A 15,366-nucleotide genomic window follows, 5' to 3' on the forward strand; every position below is an offset into this window, starting at 1 on the left:
GGCTTTTACGCCATAAGCAAGTCAGAGGGATGTTTCCCCTGTGGTAGACTGAGGTGTAGTCCGATAAGCCTAAAGTACTTGTGGGAGCTCCTCGGCCTAGGCTCCCTTTGTGTCTTGCAATCTTTTCTTTAACCCTGCTAGTATGACTTTATTGGCTGCTTCGGCTTGTCCATTTGCTTGTGGATGTTCTACCAAGGTGAACTGATGCTTGATCTTCATGCTGGCTACTAGGTTTCTAAAGGTTGAGTCGGTGAACTGAGTGCCATTATCAGTGGTGATGGAGTGAGGTACTACATACCTTGTGATAATGTTCTTGTAGAGAAACTTCCAACTTCATTGAGCGGTGATGGTAGCCAATGGTTTTGCTTCTATCCACTTCGTGAAGTAGTCCACTCCCACTATTAGGTATTTTACTTGCCCAGGCGCCTAGGAAAATGGTCCTAGCAAGTCCAATCCCCATTTTACAAAAGACCATGGAGAAGTTATACTAATGAGCTCCTCGGGGGGAGCTACGTGAAAGTTTGCATGCATTTGGCATGGCTGGCACTTCTTCACAAATTCCGTGGCATCCTTTTGCAAGGTCAGCCAATAGAATCCAGCTCGGATTACTTTTCTGGCTAACGACCTAGCTCCAAGGTGATTTTCGCAGATTCCATTATGAACCTCCTCTAACACCTCAGTTGTCCTTGAGGTCGGACGCACTTTAGCAGTGGTGTTGATATTCCCCTTTTATAGAGAATATTTTTCACCATAGTGTAGTTTTGTGCTTCCTTTCGGGTCTTCTTGGCCTCTTTTTCCTCTTTGGGGAGGATGTCGAATTTTAGGTATTCGACTAAGGGTTTCATCCACTCGAGGTCTAACCCGGTGACTTCGAGGACATCTTGTTTGGCCTCTGCTTTAACTATAGAGGGTTCTTGGAGAGTTTTCTAGATCAAGCTTCTATTATTCCCTCCTGGTTTGGTACTTGCTAGCTTGGAGAAGGCGTTCGCTCTACTATTGAGGTCCCGAGTTATATGTTTAATCTCGGTTTCTTCGAAATGCCTGAGATATTCCAAGGTCTTCTCCAAGTACCTCCTCATATTAGGGTTTTTGACCTGATACTCTCCATTTATTTGGGAGGTCACCACTTGAGAGTCGCTGAAGATCATTACTTTTGTTGCACCGACTTCCTCCGCCAGCTTTAATCCAGCGATCAAGGCTTCATATTCTGCCTGATTATTGGAAGCTGGGAATTCAAATCTGAGGAAAACCTCTATTTGTGTTCCCCCTTCATTAACTAGTATTATGCCTGCACCGCTTCCTATCTTTTTTGAGGATCCGTCTACGTATGGCTCCCATGTAGCGGATTCTTCCTCTTGATCTCTTGCATATTCTGCTATGAAGTCGGTGAGACATTGGGCTTTGATTGTCGTCCGGGTTTCGTACTTTAGGTCGAACTCGGAGAGCTCTATTGCCTATTGAACCATTCTGCCCGCAATATCCATTTTTTGTAGGATTTGCTTCATGGGTTGGTTCGTTCGAACTCTTATTGTGTGAGCTTGGAAGTAAAGCCGTAGCCTTCGTGAGGCTACTACTAAGGAGTACGCGAACTTCTCCAGTTTTTGATACCTTAACTCTAGGCCTTGTAAAACTTTGCTGGTGAAGTACACAGGATGCTGCCCGGCCTCGTCTTCCCGTATTAGAGCTGATGCTACAGCTTTGTCTGCTACGGACATATACAGGACGAGTTTTTCCCCAACTATAGGTCGAGTCAGAATTGGAGGTTGGCTTAAAAACCTTTTGAATTCCTGGAATACTTCTTTGCACTCCGGAGTCCATTTGAACTGGCATCCTTTTCTTAGTAGAGAGAACAGTGGAAGGGATCTTAATGCTGATCCTGCCAAGAACCTGGAGAGGGCAGCAAGTCGCCATTCAATTGTTGAACCTCTCTTAGGCAAGTCGGACTTTTCATTTCTAGGATGGCTTTGCACTTGTCAGGGTTCGCTTCGATCCCCCTTTGTGTCAGCATAAATCCCAGAAATTTTCTAGCCTCCACCACGAAGGTGCATTTTGTAGGATTTAGCCTCATCCCATGTAACCTTATGGTGTTAAAGACTTGCGAGAGGTCTGTCAAGAGGTCGGTTTCCTCCTTGGTTTTTACCAGCATGTCGTCCACATAGACTTCCATTAAATTCCCAAGGTGGGGGGCGAACACCTTATTCATCAGCCTTTGGTATGTGGCCCCAAAATTTTTTCAATCCAAAAGGCATGACCACATAGCAGTAGTTTGCTCTTGGCATGATGAACGATGTTTTCTCCTCATCCGGCTTGTACATCGGGATTTGATTGTATCCCGAGTAGGCGTTCATAAACGACAAGTATTGGTACCCCGAGCTGGAATCTACTAGAGTATCAATACTGGGAAGTGGATATGGGTCTTTAGGACACGCCTTGTTCAGGTCAGTGTAATCGACGCACATCCTCCACTTGCCGTTTTGCTTTTTGACCTGCACTACATTTGCCAGCCATGCCGGGTACTCGACCTCTTTGATGAAGCCGGTTTTCAAGAGGGCTTGTACTTGTTCCTCCACCACTTGAGCCCGTTCTGGTCCGAGCTTACGCCTGCGCTGCTGTATAGGTCGTGACTCGGGGTATACTGAGAGCCTGTGGGACATGAGCTCGCGGTCTATCCCTGGCATGTCGGAAGCTTTTCAGGCAAAGAGGTCGGAATTATCTCGTAGGAGCTTTGTTAGCCTCCGCTTTAGGTTTTCCTCTAGGCTGGCTCCTATGTTGGTGTTTTTCCCTTCCTCCTCGCCAATTTGCACTTCCTCAGTTTTTTCTCCCGGTTGTGGCCGCAGCTCTTCTTTAGCTCTTACCCCGCCGAGCTCTATGGTGTGAACTTCTTTGCCCTTTCCTCTCAGGTTCAGGCTTTAATTGTAGCAGTTCCTCGCCAATTTCTGGTCTCCCCGTACCGTTGCTATCCTGCCAAGTGTTGGGAATTTCATACAAAGGTGGGGGTAGACACCATCGCTCCGAGCCGGTTTAGGATAGTCTTGCCGATCAAGGCGTTATATGCCGACCTAACGTCGACAACTATAAATTCTATGCTCAGAGTCTTGGATTTTTCCCCCTTTTCAAAAGTCGTGTGGAGGGGTATGAATCCTAGTGGCCTTATTGGCGTGTCTCTCAGTCCATATAGGGTGTCAGGGTAGGCTCTTAACTCCTTTTCCTCCAGCCCAAGTTTATCGAACGCGGGTTTGAAGAGGATGTCGACCGAACTCCCCTGATCTACCAAAGTTCTATGAAGATGGGCGTTAGCCAGGATCACAGTTATCACCACGGGATCATCGTGTCCAGGGATGATCCCTTGCCCATCCTCTTTGGTGAATGAGATGGTTGGGAGGTCGGAGGCATCGTAAACTCGCTTCAGGTGTCTCTTGCAAGATGACTTGGTGAGTCCGCCTCCCCCAAATCCCCCTGAGATCATATGTATATGTCTCTTTGGAGTCTGTGGTGGTGGATCTCTTTGATCACTGTCATCTCGCTTTCTTTTCCCATGATTGTCCGACCTTTCCGTGAGATACCTGTCAACCCGACCTTCCCTGGCCAGCTTTTCTATCACATTTTTAAGGTCGTAACAATCATTTGTTGAGTGACCATACATCTTATGGTACTCACAGTAGTTACCGTGACTCCCCCCCCATTTTATTTTTGATGGGTCTAGGGGGTGGTAGTCTTTCAGTATGGCAGATTTCCCTGTATACATCAACTAGGGAAACTTTTAGAGGAGTATAAGAGTGATATCTCCTCGGCCTTTCTAGGCCGATATTTTTGGGCTCTCTCTCTTTCTCTTTCAACGAGTGAAAGTGCCCAGGCCGCCAGCTCGGCTCTCATAGTCTAGCATTTTCCTCCATATTGATGTACTTTTCAACTCTTTCCTGTACATCACTTAAGGAGGTCGGGTGCCTTTTTGATATGGACTGGGAGAAAGATCCTTCCCTGAGTCCATTTACTAGGCCCATTATTACTGCTTCTGTGGGTAGGTACTGGATTTCCAAACATGCTTTGTTGAACCTTTCCATGTAGTCCCTCAAAGGTTCTCCTACCTCCTGTTTCACGCCCAGGAGGCTTGGTGCGTGTTTTACCTTGTCCTTCTGTATGGAGAATCACATTAGAAATTTACGTGAGAGGTCGTCGAAGCTTGTCACCGACCTTGGGGGGAGACCATCGAACCACTTCATCGCTGCTTTCGTCAAAGTAGTCGGAAAAGGTTTGCAGCGAGTAGCATCAGAATCGTCGGCTAAATACATCCGACTTTTAAAGTTGCTCAAATGATGTTTTGGGTCCGTTGTCCCATCATAGAGGTCCATGTCAGGACTTTTGAAGTTCCTTGGAACCTTTGCTCTCATTATATCCTCGCTGAACGGATCCTCTCCTCCCAAGCGCGAATTTTCTCGGTCGTGGAGAGAGCTCCGACCTTTAAGGGAAGATTCTAGTTTCAAGAGTTTTTTCTCTAACTCTTTTTGTCGCTCTATTTCCTCCTTTAAGTTCTTCTCTGCCTCTCGTTGTCGTTCTAACTCCTATTCTAATTGCTTCAAACGCCCCTGGTGGCCGTAGACCAATCCCATTAGCTCGGCTGTGTGGGGTGGTCCTTCTTTCCTTGATTCGCGTCCCTCCGAAGAGTTTACCTTTGGGTTTTTTAACCCAGTGGTACCTTCTCTATGCTGGTCGTTCGCTTCTTGGTGGAAGGTCATGTCCGCGTCATTATGTCCGGTGTTCAGATTTTCTTGTTCTGAATCGGTTGTGGCGTGGCCATCTTTAGGTGAATTGTCCGCCATTGAAGGTCGATCTCTCGGCTCCCCGGCAACAACGCCAATGTTACGATGGGTACCCAGAGATGAATGGGCTGGACTCATAAGGCTGGCCCAATCGCTTGAGGAAGAAGGCCTCCTGTCCTGGTTCCGTACTAGGAGCCTTCGTCCGACTTGCATAGGAGTGAAGGAGAGAGGGTGGTACCTGCAAAGACACCCCGATGCCTAAGTAAGCAAAGGTCTAAGCAAGTTTAGAGTGTATGGAAACTTTGAGTTACCTGAGGGTTATCAGTGTACTTATAGTGGTGAACCCATAACCACCGTTGGAGTGGTTCCACCTTTCAAGGAGGATAACTGTCTCTTTATCTAAGGGAGGTTGAGATTTGACTCCGGAAAGTGGGTTGAGAGATTTTAGGGGCAGTTACTTATTTGAATGAGTATTATCTGCCAGCTAATCCTCTTTACCGACTTCCTTGCGTAGAAGCCAACCTCTTGTGAGGAGGTCGGTTGCGGGGGAAGACCAACCTCTTGAATTGGGCCCTTTTTATATTACTTGGATCTGGGCCTGGACATTGGGCCAATGCCTGAACAAATATATAAAATTATAAATTTAGAGTGAGAGCCAGAATCTAAATCCTGATGAACAAAACCGTTTTTATTCTGTTGATGAATTTGAGGTTCATATTATGGAGCCAGATAAGTCTGGTGGCCCTTGGCAAACAAAGGCAACAATTCCTATGCAAACTTCTGAAAATGCCCTTACTGTGAGAATGGTTACACTGCTGGTAATTGTATTTTTCTTCTGAGTGCTGAATATGATAACAGAATAGAAAATGTTTTTAGCTGCTTTGCCTCACTAATTCCATTTTGTGATTTGTCTTTTTTCGTAGAATACATCCTCCAAAGAAAATGAAACACTTTTGGATGTTGGCACTGCTTATGTGCAAGGAGAAGACGTGGCTGCTAGAGGACGTATCCTGCTGTTCTCTTTAGAAAAAATACCGATAATCCTCAAATTCTGGCATTTTCGGGGTTGCTTTCTCAAAATTTGGCTGAATTTTTGTCACTTGGCTAAACTTTGAGTGATGCCTTTTTTCTGGATAGTTATTAAATGTTCATTTTCACAGGTTTCAGAGGTGTACACAAAGGAATTAAAAAGAACTATATCTGCCTTGGCCTCTCTTCAAGGCCATCTGTTGATAGCATCTAGTCCAAAAATTATTTTGCACAAGTGGACTGGCACTGAGTTGAATGGGATTGCGTTTTTTTATGCACCACCATTACATGTTGTGAGCTTAAATATAGTAAGTGAGATTTCCTTAAATCTTTTATCAAACAATAGCGACCAAGTTTATATATAGTAGTCAATGGGAAAATGGGATGCAAAGTTTATTTATTTGCATCTGTATTTAATATTTACACAAGTTTTACTAAATTAAAAATTAAAAGAATTTTGAAATCATCTGTTCCCTGTAATTTTCTGAGTGAAATAAGCTTTGAATGCTTAGCTTAAATATATTGAACAAGTGCCAGGGAAGTGAAAAGAAAAACAGAAAATGAGAATCAGATAAATGGATGTTATTGAATTAATTTCTTCTACCTCTTTTAGGTAATATCTGTTAACATTTTCTCAGGTAAAAAACTTCATCCTCATTGGTGACATCCATAAAAGTATATACTTCCTTAGTTGGAAAGAGCAGGGTGCTCAACTTAGCTTATTGGCCAAAGATTTCGGTAATCTTGATTGCTTTGCAACGAAATTTCTGATTGATGGGAGTACTCTGAATCTCATGGTTTCAGATGATCAAAAGAACATCCAGGTTGGTCTCAAGGCTGTATACTATTGTGTTTTGTTTTATTTGTTTTTATGTGCATTTACGGCTTTTTTGTTTTTCATATTATAACTTGGGAAAAGCATGAAGTTCTGGCAAGTTGCATTCATGTCATATACTTTTATTTTTTATTTCTCTAATATTTCATCCATAAAGCCAACTCCATCTATTCGAAAAAGGCTTGATTGTTGTGTATACTTATGTCTAATGAATTTATAGCACAATTTCTTATGCTCCATACATATTTTTCTTTCTTCTTTCTATTAATACATTCCTTTTTCCAAAAAATAAGAACAATGCTGCTTCTTGCTCTGAAGGTTGTGTGACATCTTTGTTTCATTTTTCTTCATTAATGCATATAACTTTTGTAATGTTTGCGAGAAGATCTTCTACTATGCACCGAAGATGTCCGAGAGTTGGAAAGGATAGAAGCTTCTTTCAAGAGCCAAATTTCATGTCGGTGCCCATGTTGTTAGGATTTGGTTGAATTAGTCCCACATTGCTTAGGATAGCAAATGGAGTGGGTGGCCTAGGCTATAAATATGAGGCTAAGTTCTCCATATTTTTTGCACCAGTCGGAAACACTTAAAGCTTGTATCTGACTTTTCTTTTTTCCTCTATACTCTTTGATTAGAGAGTGTTGTGAGGTGTAGTTAAATATTTGCTTTGAGAGAGTGTGGGTGTACTGGGGTGCCGGTGTTAGAGAGAAAGAAGTCTATGTGTTGTAACAATTTTCACATAGTGATAATCTCTGGTTGTCATTTGACAACGGCCGTAGTTTTTCTCCAGTTTCTTGGAGTTTCCATATTAAATTCTTGTGTTGTGATTGTGTCTATTTTATTTCTCTGTCAAAGGTGTTTTCTCAAGGGGGAATGGTGACTTATTCCCAACAAGTGGTATCAGAGCTTCGGTTTGGTGGGATTTATTCTTAGTATGCTCTGTGGTTGCAGCCTAGTCTGACCTTCCACATCAGAAAAGAATTTTGTTCTGTGGCTTGAGGTTGATTTTTGGTTGCTGTTGTTGTTGCTGTAAGGCAGTGTGACACCGTAAGAGTGCAGTTTGGAAAGGTTACTATTCCAGTATACGGTTGCAACAATGTCAAGTTATTCAAGTGCTGTGAAGCTTGAAATAGAGAAATTTGATGGAAGAATCAATTTTGGCTTGTGGCAAATACAAGTCAAGGATGTGTTGATACAATCAGGTTTGCACAAGGCGTTGAAGGAGAAGATCTCTGGTATGAAGGCTGAAGAATGGGAGGAACTAGATTTGAGAGCTGCAAGTGCTATTCGCCTCTGTTTGGCTAAGAATGTTCTTGCAAATGTGCAAGGAATGAAAACAGCCAAGGAACTTTGGGATAAACTCGAAGGGTTGTATCAGGCAAAGGGCATCTCAAATCGGTTGTTATTGAAGGAGCAGTTCCATAATCTACGCATAGATCACAATGTGAAAATTTCCGACCATCTTAGTGCTATCAATGGTATTGTCTCTGAATTAGAGGCAATTGGAGTGAAAATTGATGATGAAGATAAAGCACTGAGACTCATATTGTCTCTTCCTTCTTCCTATGAGTATATCAAACCTGTTTTGATGTATGGGAAGGAAACTCTGAATTTTGAAGAAGTTGCCAGTAAGATCATTGCTGAAGAAAGAAGAATGAAAAATGAGGATAGCACTTCATCAGATTTGGCGATTGTGGCTAGAAGTGACAATTATGGAAAAGGAAATCGTGGAAGGAGTGTAACATGCTGGAAATGTGGAAAGCCTGGGCATGTAAAGAGAAATTGTCCAGGTAATACGGTTTCAGAAAAAGGCTCTCAATCTGATACTTGCAATATTGCTCTCTCTATGAGAGAAGATGATTTTTTCTAGAAGATAAGAAGTATCCTCATGGTATTGTCGCACTGCCATGGATAAGGATAAGTTGTGGCAATCGGGTCCACAATTGCACACGGGCATTGGTTGGCGTTGAGATGCAAGGTGTGTGGCGGAGTTATGTCGATGGCTGAAGAACTTCCAGAAAAAGCCAATTTGGAAGTTGCACCATGAATTTTCAGCAAGGTTTCGATCTGTACCAAGGCTAAATGCTTGGAGTGGTCTAATTCCAAGTGAGTATACTTTCATGGTGGAGTATGATAGTTCTCTGAACTATGATTGTCGGTATAGACAATGGCAACAAAGAATTGTCGGTGTTGACAATGGAAGCTGAAGATGTGTGACTATTTCAATCAAGGTGGAGATTGTGACTAAGTTCTGATCGAAGTGGTTCTGGGTCCAATAAAACCAATCGATTTGAATTCTTGTTTGGTACCTTGGATGGTAGTATAGGTTACATTGCGCCTCTCGATGAACTTACATTTCGAAGACTACAATAATCATTACAGAGAAAGCTAAGCTTGTTGATTCCGTACCCCCATCCGAGAGCTTTCAGGCAGTTCTGATCAAATGGAAAGGCCCATCGGCCTGGCCCCGACAGTATAGTGGACTGTTCCGTCTTCATCCAAACATTATTGTATGCGTATGCTATTGAGAAATTGAGTCAATTCACCATTTCATCAATTAAAATATAAGGTTAAGTACTGAAATCGTCCCTAAGGTAAGGGTCGAAAATCAAAATCGTCCCCAATATTTTTTTGCTATTAAAATCATCCCGAACATTCATAAACACTTTAAAATCATCCTCAAGTGCATTAAGAAAATTTTAATTCCAATTTTGCCCCTGGATCCCATTGACGCTTGGTGTTATATTCCCGCGAAAGAGGTTCCACCTCTGAGTAACGTTACCCCAAGGAAAGCTGATCCTTCACCTTCAATGATGCCCTAACAGAGTGATACCTCGCCTGAAGTAGTAGCGTCACTGTAATTGCATTGCGTGGTAAGGAGTGGCAGAGGAGCTCAATCTCGTGTCAGTCATCTCGAATCAGGTAAGTGTGCTGCATTTGTTTTGGTTTTTTCGAGCTTGGACTACATAATCACTCATGGGTATTCGTTAGTTTACAAATGGGATTTGGGTGTGATTTCTGTTTGTAGGGTTTAGGTGATGGGAACCTTTAACCTGAGTATTTACCATGGTGGTAGATTTGGATATGACAATGGTACATTGGAGTATATAGGTGGAGAAAGGACAGTGATCGAAGATATCGATATAGATTGCTGGTCTGTTTTTGAGGCATATGCTGAGGTGGGACAGTTTGGGTAAACAAAGGAAAATATTTCAGGTTTTTGGTATAAAGGCCCAAGTTCTGAATGGTTAGAGAAGGATCTAAAGTTATTTGAGGGAGACAGAGATGCCCTTGAGATGTGTAAAATAGCGGGGGAGAAGGGTCACGTTGAGCTTTATATAGTCCATAAGGTTGAGGATGCTGAAGATTTTCCCGAAGTAGGGTTTCTTGATGTTGGAGGCCAGAGTGAACAGAATCAGCAGGCGGAGAGGGCCAATGATGAAGAGGTAAATAATGAGCAGCAGTTGGTGATATTTCAGGGTGAACTGGGTCAGGAGGGGAAAAGGGACAATGTGGAGAAGGTTGATGTGGGAGATAAATTGAACCCGGAGGAGCAGGGCAAATCGAACAGTGACGATGATAGCAATGATAAGGATTTCATTCCATCTGCTGATGAGGTTGACAGTGCAGATGATGTTGTGTTTACTGACAGTGAAGAGGAGTACGATGATGAGAGCTGATTTGATGAAGTACGAGGTGGGCCTGATGGTAATCGGGTTGATAAAGGAAATGGGTTAGCTGTTAGTGATTTCAATGATGAGGAAGGGTTCAATAGTGATGAAGTTGATGTGGAATATGAAGTTGGAGGTGGTTCAGAGAAAGAGGACAGTGAGGATGATGATAACCATGAGGCTAGTCGATATCCAATACATAGAGATGTGAAAGACATGACAACTTACAAATGGGAAGTTGGTACCGTATATGCTTCAAGGGAGGAATTCAAGGACATTGTTACAGCTTATGCAGTCCAAACAAGAAGGAGACTTAGGTATGCCAAGCTTGACTTGGTGAGAGTGAGGGCTGTTTGTCAAGAGGGCTGTCCGTTTTGGTTATACGCAGCAAAAATGAGTGAGGAAGAGACTTGGCAGCTCAGGTCAATGAACCTTAAGCATACCTGTGGCCAGTCACACAGGGTAGGGATACTGCATACTGGTTGGCTGAGTAGGGTTTTTAGGAAGAAAGTGGAAGGTAATCCAAAGGTAAAGATAAAGGACCTGATCAACAAGGCACAAAGGAAATGGAATTTGACAGTGATAACTTCGATGGCAGCTAGGTCTAGACAAGCTGCATTGGAGGAGATTCAGGGAGCTTACCGAAAGCAGTATAAAAGGATTGCTGACTACTGCTCGGAGCTGCTACGGGCTAATCCAGGGTCATCAGTCACACTCAAGGTCCAGAGGTCCCCTGATTTCGAGGTTGAGGACCAGCACCAGGGGTTAAACAACTATTGCATCTTTCAAAGGGTATATGTGTGTCTAGCTGCTTGTAAGAAGAGCTTCCTGCAGTGTAGAAGGTTTGTGGGATTGGATGGGTGTTTTCTAAAGACACCTCAAGGAGGGCAGTTGTTGACAGCCGTTGGGTGGGATCCGAATGATCAAATGCTTCCAATTGCGTACGCTGTTGTGGAGGCAGAGACAAAAGACACCTGGAAGTGGTTTCTCCGGTTGCTAATTGATGATTTTGGAGTCGAGATCATTGGGAAAACAACCTTCATGTCTGATCAGCAGAAGGTAAATTGCTTGACAAATCCGTTGCTAGATAAATATATTGATTGATAAATAAATTGTTTGATAGATAAATTGATTGATAAATCTGTTGCTTGATAAATAAGTTGATTGATAAATCTGTTGTTTGATAAATAAATTGCTTGATTGAGTAGATTGGTTGATAAAAACAATGGTTACTAAAAGCATTGAAGTATAATTATATTGTTTGATAAATGGGATTTACCTACACTGTTAGGGACTTTTGTCTGCATTTGATGAAGTCATCCCTGGAGTAGACCATAGGTTCTGTGTCCGCCATCTTTACAGCAATTTCAGGAAGAAATTTCCTAGACTACAGTTGAAACAACTGATGTGGAGGTGTGCAAAGGCTACTCATTGGAAGGAATGGGAGAAAGAGATGCTAATCATCAGGCAAATCAATGTGGATGCACACAGACATTTGAATGCTATTCCTCCAAGATTTTGGAGCAGGTCCAGGTTTAATTTTCATTCTAAATGTGACACTCTTGTAAACAACATGTGTGAGAGCTTTAATGGTGTTATAGTAGAGTCTAGGGAGAAACCTATAGTGACAATGTTGGAGGATATCAGGGTTTATTTAATGACTAGATGGGCTGTTAACAGAGAAAGAATAAAAAACTTTAATGGTACACTTCTACCTCGCATTAGGATGAAACTAGAGAGGAGAGGCAGATCTGCTGGTGAGTGGAGGCCTTACTGGTCTGCTGCACAAACATATGAGGTTGTTAATGGACTGAATAAATTTGCTGTTGATCTTTCTGCTCATGAGTGCTCCTGTAGGAAGTGGCAGCTTAGTGGTATTCTCTGCACACATGCTATAAGCTGCATCAATTTTAAGGGTCTTGACATAGATGCATTTGTTGATAACTGCTACAAGAAGGCTGCATATGTCAAGTGCTATGATTCAGTCATCAATCCTTTAAATGGCCCAGATTTATGGGAGAAAACCAGCTTTGATAATGTCATGCCCCCACCCTATCGAAGGCCTAGCCACAGACCAGTCAAGAAGAGGAAGAGAGGACCGGATGAAGCTCCGGACAGCAGCCAGACACACTTGTCTAGGAGGGGACAAATCCAGAGATGCTCAAACTGTGGTGAATCTGGACACAAGAGGGGAGGATGCAAGAAGCCATCCATGGATGTAAGTGTGTGTATTTCATGTATGTTAGGGTTACATTATCATTTATTCATCAACTGCATTCTTTAATGTGTTTCAGGACTAAAATCTTAGTCAATCTGCTAGGAAGAGGACCAGAGGTGGGAGGAAGCCTTCATCCAGCAGACCCATGACCAGTTCTAAGGCTTCATCACAGCCTGTTACACAATATGGGAGTGGAGGTTTGAGGAGGTCCACCAGGTCTAGATCATCATCTCAGCCCCCGCCAGGCACCAAAATATCTAAGCCCAACTCATCCCAATTCAGGTCCAAGCCCACATCATCCTCAACTAGGCCCAACAGTCCACCAGCAGGTACTCTCCACCGAAGGCCCAAGCCAAAGCCCACCAGAAGCAACACACAGCAACCACCAGCACCAAAGGAGATGGGTGCAGCCAGCTATACCCACCAGCCAGGACTGTCTCCTTCAGCCACAAAATTCCACTTCCTGTTTCTCCAAGAAAGCTGAGGCTCATGGCAAAACTTCCTCCAAGAATTTGGGGAAAACTTTAGATTATTGTCAAAATTTGAGATTTGTGCTGTTATTAATGTACTTTTGATTGAGTGAACTCAATGTGTGTGACACTTGTTTTGGTTTGTTTGAAACTTACAGAACATGGTTTGTGATTCAACTTTTTTAGTGAGCAACAGTGTTGCTATAGGTTTCTGGATATCATAGAAATTCAGCTTTTGTTGTTGTTTCCTTAGCCTACAGACTATATTTTGTTCTGTATCTATGTAATGGAAATCATGGTGACCGAAGTTTCCACCTTTTGGTGTTATATTGCTATGCTTATTAATCGATTACAGATCAATTGTGTTCTGGCTAATATTATTCTGCTTCTGTTTAATCAATTTCCACCTTTAGATTGATATGCTGTAAAGTTGATTAACACAACTCATCAGTCACAGTTTTCAGGCTAACATAAAATTTTTTTTCTCCAATTGATTGTCAATTTACAACGACATCATTTCACTGACATATTTAATCACCAAAACCCTAAACTAAACCCACATGTTTATTCATCAACCCAGTACAACTCAATTTACATAACTCAGACCCAATCAAACAAATCCTAACTACACCCTAAATTCTCCCTTAATTTCATTAACTATACTTCAATGGCATCACACATGCTACCCCCTGCCTCTGATTAAACCAAATCTGCCAGAAGATGCAAAATAGGACTACCCACCCAAAAATCCCTAACACTGCAGCAACCTTGAACTTCCACTCATTGTCCCTCACTTTTGCTTTCATGGCCGCAACTTTCCTTTTCATCCTTGCAACATGAGGATCGTCACTGTCTGTTTCTGGGTCTACCCATCGGAAGATATCACACTCCTCTTGGATCTGCAGCAACCCACTAGAGTCAGTGCCTAGAACAAACAACACATTGCCATCACTCACCTACAGAAACTTAAATCACTTACCTCATAATAGACACACCCCCAAAATCGTCGCCCAGGGTTGTTCCTCGTTCCAGAAACTCTAAGCACGGGTCTCTCCCCATGCCGACACACAAGCTCCCTTTTCTGCGCAGACGACCTACTCTGACACGACCGTGAGCTCTCGGTAGCCATGGCTACATTCACCTCCGCAAGCCCTATCTCCTGCTTTGCTTCGTTGGTTAGGACTTACAGTTCTGATTTAATCCCAACCCTCCCCAAACCACAATTTAATATAAATATATAAATAAACAAATAAATTTATTTTATTCATTAAAAGCTACAACAGACACTAACGGCTACAAAGGCAGAACTGTCAAAAAATTGGTTTTAAGCAGCGAAGGATGATTTTAAAGTGTTTATGCATGTTAGGGATGATTTTAATAACAAAAAAAGGTGGGAGACGATTTTAATTTTCGCCCTATACTTTAGGGACGATTTCAGTACTTAACCCCTAAAATATACTTGGTTTTCTTCGTCCCAGTTTTGAAATCGCACACCAGGTTGGAACAACTAGATTACAAATACTCTCAAATCTAAGTGATCTGGCTCTTGGAACAACCTTCTTCTAAACACAGCCGTCGTCTTGCATGTCTCGCGAAATTCTTCGGCTTTTATCCAATCTGGTAGAATTTTTATGATCGGAAAAAGCGCTTTGCCTTGTCAAATGCTTGCAAGTGTATTATCTTTCAACCTTGGATCATAAATGTATCGCGGTTCTATAGTGTGCCCAGATCGGAGCAAGTTAGGTTCTAGAAACATCTAGAAGCATATTATAATAAGAATATTAAATAGCAATCTTGGTTCTGGATGTGTATTCATTTAATAAGAATATAAATAATAAATGTATATGCTTATAATATGCTATTTAATATATGCGTTTTTATATACAATAAATATTACAATAAAAAAAATAGACGAATGAAAAGATAATAATTAAATTTTGTTTATCTCATTAAATAAAATTAAAAATAAAAGATTTTGGTGATTTTGGATTGTTAAAACTCATGTGCAGTCGATTTCACATGAAGTTGATAGTTAAGAATAGTTAGATAAAAATTTGGTCAAATCAGTCAAATTATCTAACGACTTTTAATTATCAACTTCACGTGAAGTCGACTACTGAGTTTTCACCTTTTGTATTGGTAAGTTTGATTCCCAAACTTTTTCCCAACGATAATATTACAAAATTTGAAAATTATTTTTAAAAGAATCTGATTAGGGAGTAAATGGAATATTCGTATATGTGTATAATAGACTATTTATTTGATCTAATATGAGTTAAAAAATAAACATTCAGAATAAAATATTATTAATTTTTCAAATACAATACATCAATACTATCCAAAATAACCATCTAAATACGGCAGATAATTAACATATGATATTCTA

At 41.8% G+C, this 15,366-nt stretch overlaps 2 protein-coding genes across 2 annotated transcripts; one reads left to right on the forward strand and one right to left on the reverse strand.

Annotated features, from left to right (window-relative positions):
• Window positions 1-9,917: 9,917 nt before the first annotated feature.
• LOC130981304 (uncharacterized) lies at window positions 9,918-12,592 on the forward strand. Its single transcript, XM_057904901.1, has 4 exons — window positions 9,918-10,272; window positions 10,348-11,351; window positions 11,584-12,510; window positions 12,587-12,592. The coding sequence occupies exons 1-4, from the start codon at window positions 9,918-9,920 to the stop codon at window positions 12,590-12,592; spliced, it is 2,292 nt and encodes a 763-aa protein (XP_057760884.1).
• An 8-nt stretch (window positions 12,593-12,600) lies between these two features.
• LOC130981305 (uncharacterized) lies at window positions 12,601-14,148 on the reverse strand. Its single transcript, XM_057904902.1, has 4 exons — window positions 13,960-14,148; window positions 13,722-13,879; window positions 12,827-13,008; window positions 12,601-12,683 (listed from the first exon to the last, which is right to left on the reverse strand). The coding sequence occupies exons 1-4, from the start codon at window positions 14,107-14,109 to the stop codon at window positions 12,601-12,603; spliced, it is 573 nt and encodes a 190-aa protein (XP_057760885.1). The 5' UTR covers window positions 14,110-14,148.
• Between the last annotated feature and the right edge of the window lie 1,218 nt (window positions 14,149-15,366).

Source organism: Arachis stenosperma, chromosome 5, assembly GCF_014773155.1.
Source record: "Arachis stenosperma cultivar V10309 chromosome 5, arast.V10309.gnm1.PFL2, whole genome shotgun sequence".
NCBI classification, from domain to species: domain Eukaryota; kingdom Viridiplantae; phylum Streptophyta; class Magnoliopsida; order Fabales; family Fabaceae; genus Arachis; species Arachis stenosperma.